The sequence below is a fragment of the Lissotriton helveticus genome, chromosome 4_1, assembly GCF_964261635.1.
Source record: "Lissotriton helveticus chromosome 4_1, aLisHel1.1, whole genome shotgun sequence".
In the NCBI taxonomy this organism is placed as follows: domain Eukaryota; kingdom Metazoa; phylum Chordata; class Amphibia; order Caudata; family Salamandridae; genus Lissotriton; species Lissotriton helveticus.
In genome coordinates this window covers 2,138,213,284-2,138,218,010 of record NC_136063.1, presented here as the reverse complement: position 1 = coordinate 2,138,218,010, position 4,727 = coordinate 2,138,213,284, and the positions used below count along the sequence as shown (strand labels likewise).

Below are 4,727 nucleotides of genomic sequence, written 5' to 3'. Positions count from 1 at the left end.
GAACAGGAATGTACTTCACCAGAACGTCAAATGCAAATATTTTAGTGTGTTAAAAGCTTAACACTGCAGAACATTAAGACTTATAGGATACAAAAGTTACTATAAATCAGTGATCACTAAAGTGCTTCAGAAATTCATTAAAGGTTATTATTCTGATCATTGTAAGGTGTTTTGTCAGCAGTTGAAAATATAATCCTACATTCATACTGCATTTTACATGCCCACAAAGCAGAATTTAGACAATCGTCAGAGTTAAAATACAATAGAAAAATGTGTTTTGACTATTAAAGTAAAGATCTGATACAAATATTATATTTAAATGTTATAAGACTGATTAAAGAAAGTATTTCTTCTGTTTAGACACAAGTAAAGTTTAACCAAAATATTGATTTTTATACGATTTAAGACAATCTTAACTCCTGTGTTTAATTGTATTTTATTCCCATTTGAAGTTAGCAGCTTTTTGTTTTTTTTTTACAAATTAAACATGACATATGCCCAGCTATTGACAAATAGATTTACAAAGGCTTAGCCTTTGTTATAATAGCTACACATATGTATACATCTATATACATATGGTGAAATGTGTGCATCATACATGTACAGATACAAGTGTGCATCTATATATGCAAAAACAGAATGGTATTTGCATATATACATCTCAGTGAGCTCCCAAGAAAGCATGTGTGTAATTTAAGCAAAGTAAGTAGATTTTAATTTGTATAATGCATTAGTACAACAGTGCACTGGAAAAGTACTGAGCTTCTACAAAAAGCTTTACATTTTTATATCAATTTTTTTTTTTTAAGTCAACAAGCAGACTTTTGTATTTCACAACAAGATAAATATCCCAATAGAACTATGAGCAACTCCTACAGTTTGCCGTAGTGAAGGGCTTTGGAGACAAGAGAAACATAGGAAATATAACAGTTTATTTACAAATCTAAGAACATGAAGCAGAACTGTACTGTGATTCCATTTCCTTCTTGAAAACCTTCAAAAGGATGTTTGGCTCTGTTAACATTATTGCAGTGTTCTGATAATTTGCCCAGGACAACATGCATGTAATTCTTTTTTTGTTTAAAAATGTGTGTTCCGGTCGACTGTGTGTAGTAGCACAGACATCTGCTCTCTGAGCAGGCAACGAAGGATATGAGAACAGTTTAATATCGCTCGGATTCAAAAGCTAATAAAATGAATATGCTGATTGGAATTAAGAGCAACAATATTTTATTAAAGAAAAAGTCTCCACATATGCATGCCAGTCTAAAGTGTATCAGGAAATAAAGTTTAAGAGTTCTGTAATTTAAAATTATTTCCTGGGATTTCGCTTTACACAAGTGGGAGATGAAGTGCTGCCGGTAAATTGGGATGGCAATTCAGAATTCAATGTGTACAAAAACACAGCTAAACGAAACGTGAATGCTTCCTGTCAAACAACACATTTCAAGCTATCACGATGGGTTTAACAGATAGGTGCGCATGGTATTATCAAGTACCTTTATATGATGTATAATTTTATTTAGTATCCATAAAACTAACATCCTAGTCCACCCAAGTGTCTCATTCCCAAAACTCCTCCCTTAGATGCTCTTTGGCACAGTTCCGAATTCAATGGAAGCGCAGCATCCTAAGGCCTGAATATAACCTGCTGTTAACCAATGAGCATTTGCAGGACAGAAAAATGGATCAGAAACAGGTCTTAAACAGTTGGAGGAAAGTTCAATTTCAACTAAAAAAAAAAAAAACATAAAATAATGGTAAGAAGCATATAATGCTATACACAACAGACTGTTTAGATAACAGAAAAAAATCATTCTTTAAAACGGCTGAAACTAAGATGTTGTAAAGTGTATTGGGCAAAAGTCTCTTGCAATATACAACGTAGACTCTGAAATTTTACATTCTGGACTGCATTTAAAAAGATTATATTTGTGGGAAAGTTATTTCCAGGGCAATATTTCTTTATGACAAAACCATATACTTTAAGTACCACTCAAAAAGTGGCCATAAAGAAGGGATTTTTGTTGCTGCCCATCACGAATAGTGCAGGCTTGTCAGCCAAAAGTTTTATAATTCAGACAACACTCTCTCTATTGCCCGCTGCCAAGACAGCTCGACGGCAAATGGGACACGTTGAATTTTCCGATAACCAGCGATCAATGCAATGAACATGGTACTCATGTGAACAAGGCAGTTTTCGGAGCTTATTGCCTTGTGCGTATTCTGTAATACAAACACTGCATGTCTTCAGAGCATCATTTTCACCAAAATTTCTAGTGGACAGGTTATCTATTTGTTCTTTGGTGAGTCCTCTTGGTTGATCATCATCGTCCTCATTAAGAAGGAAAAATTGTGCAAGACTAAGAAATGGTAAAGAGCCACTTTCTTCAAAGGTGACCAATCCCCGATTACGACCCTCCCGCCTGCCAAGAGCTGTTGAGCCACCTTCCACACCACCTTCAGCACTGCCTTCATTACTGCCTTCCGTGCCACCTTCATTAATGCCTTCATTAACACCTTCATTACCACCTTCATATACTTCTCCAGGGCTGGCTTCTGTACTGTCTCCACTAGAACTACTACTACTGCTACTGACATTTTGTGCCTCAGCAGGGTCTGCAGCTGGGTTTTGTACAGGGACAGGCACGCTCGGATCGGCATCATTATCATTGTACATGAAATAGCTCAGCTCTCCAAATCCAGTCATTATCTGCCTCAGCATAGTCTGAATAGCAACTGAGGTGGTCTCACTTAAGCCAGTGTTCAAAATTCTGCGAATTGGAATCCTGATTGTGCTTACATAAGTCCGTACACCTGCACGTTCAGATCGAGAAAATGTGCGACGGAAACCACCACGCTCACTTTCATAAGTAAATGTGTTTGGGGTCTGAGACCTGGAGCGAGTTCTATTAGCTATGCTGTCTCTTTGGCGATATTCCCCTGGACGTACTCTTCTCACTTGTAGGTCAAGGACAATGGTTGGAGGTCTTTGTCCAGGTGCTGCAGACTCACTGCTGCCAGTAGTTTCTGAAATTGGTGGGGGTGGCGCATTTCTGGCTTCTGGTGTAGAAAACTGTACTGCATTTTGACTTGGTGCTTCTGTCCCAGTTGTGTGCTGTCGTAAAGTCACATGTTGTCTAGTTCTTGAGCTCCCATCAGCCTCATTTTCTGGAGAATGATTCAAAGGATGAGACCATGTCACATGCCGCCGGGTTCTAGAGCTTCCTTCTTGCTCATTGGCTAAAAACTGATCTGAAGTTGGAGATGACCTAGGAGAAGTCTCACTCACTGGACTGAGAGGTGACCTACTTCTATCAGTCCTTGCCCTAGTTCTTCGCTGCTCAGGACTCCTGCTTCTTGCTCTTCTTTGACCTCTCTGTGGGGAAGTTTCCTCAGCAACGGCTCCTACAGAAGGACTATTTTCCATTCCAGTCAATCTTACATTAGCAGTTTCAAGACATGCATGTTCTGAATTGTTTCTTCCCTCACAAGACGTCGATGGGCTTGAGCTTTCTTGGCAAGTAGCTTCTGCAATTGTAGATTCTAGACACACTGCTTCCTGACTGGCAGCCTCCAATCGGACCCTTTCTAAATTGGCAGCTTCTAAGCCAATCCGTTCTAGACTTGCAACTTCAAAGCTAGCTCTTTCCAAACTGGCAGCCTCTCTGCTGGCCCTTTCCAGAATAGCAGCTTCTGAGATAGAGTTAATCATTTCCAAATTGCTAGCTTCTGAAATAACACTTTCTAAATTGGCTCTTTCAAGGATGGAGGCTTCCAAACTGGTACCTTGAGCGCATACCTCATCTTCAATAATGCCATCACTGCTAGCTCCTGCATGAATGGCTTCTTCAGTCATTACAACTTCTGAATCAGTCATATCAGCGCTAGCATGAACATCTGCTGCAGCCTCAGAATTAGGAGTCACACTGTCACTTGGACTGCCATTTTCCATTACTTCATCTGTATTAGAAGCACCTGCAGATGGCTCATTACCACCCTCTGGGACTGGGTTGCCATTATTTCGATTAACATTGATTTCCAAACTGAATCTGAAGTCACCACTGTTTGGGTTTGTCCGGCTTACAGCTCTCCAGGACTGGTTTCCTCGTTGTCCACTTCTGGTTGTGTTTCCAGTTTGCCTCACAGAATTCAACCAATCTATAATTGAATCTCCATTGGATGCATCCTCTCCAGATTCTGAACCTGTTAAAAAAAGAAAGTCCAATACAAAGTTAACACTCTGAATCATTTGTCTCAGTTATATTTGTTACATGCCAAAGTTCACAATTAATATAAAAGCAACAGTCCTATTTGGAAGTTTAACTCCTATGAAAGGATCTTTCTTGACTACCATATCCATTCCTGTTAGTCTAGCACATTTTGAATGTGTATGCTACAAAAGTTCAAAGATGGACACCTACTTATTAGTACTATTCATTAATACATAAATCGCACATGTGGATATACTGCATACCTGGTGGAAAGCTCAGTAGTTTCTAATTGCACCTCATAAATTAGTTAAGCTTTGGACTTCACTTCCTTGTTGGATGGTACCATCTAAAGTCTGCGTCCCAATCATGTAACAGTTATTTGCCCTTTGAATGCCATTGAGAAAGGAAGGGCCATGTCCCCTCCGCCCCCTCTTGGAGCAACTAAGAGCCCTGGAGACCGCTACCCCTCAGGGCCAGCTACTGCTATGTCCTGGGTGACCGCTTTCGCCAAGC

At 39.5% G+C, this 4,727-nt stretch overlaps 1 protein-coding gene across 1 annotated transcript in view; it reads right to left on the bottom strand.

The window, feature by feature from the left end:
* Positions 1–1,213: 1,213 nt before the first annotated feature.
* The window catches only part of RLIM (ring finger protein, LIM domain interacting), a 129,329-nt gene continuing 125,815 nt past the window's right edge, over positions 1,214–4,727 (bottom strand). Inside the window, exon 4 of the mRNA XM_078688837.1 lies at positions 1,214–4,206. Coding sequence (XP_078544963.1) covers positions 2,078–4,206 — 2,129 coding nt within the window. The 3' untranslated portion in view covers positions 1,214–2,077. The remainder of the gene's footprint in view (positions 4,207–4,727) is intronic.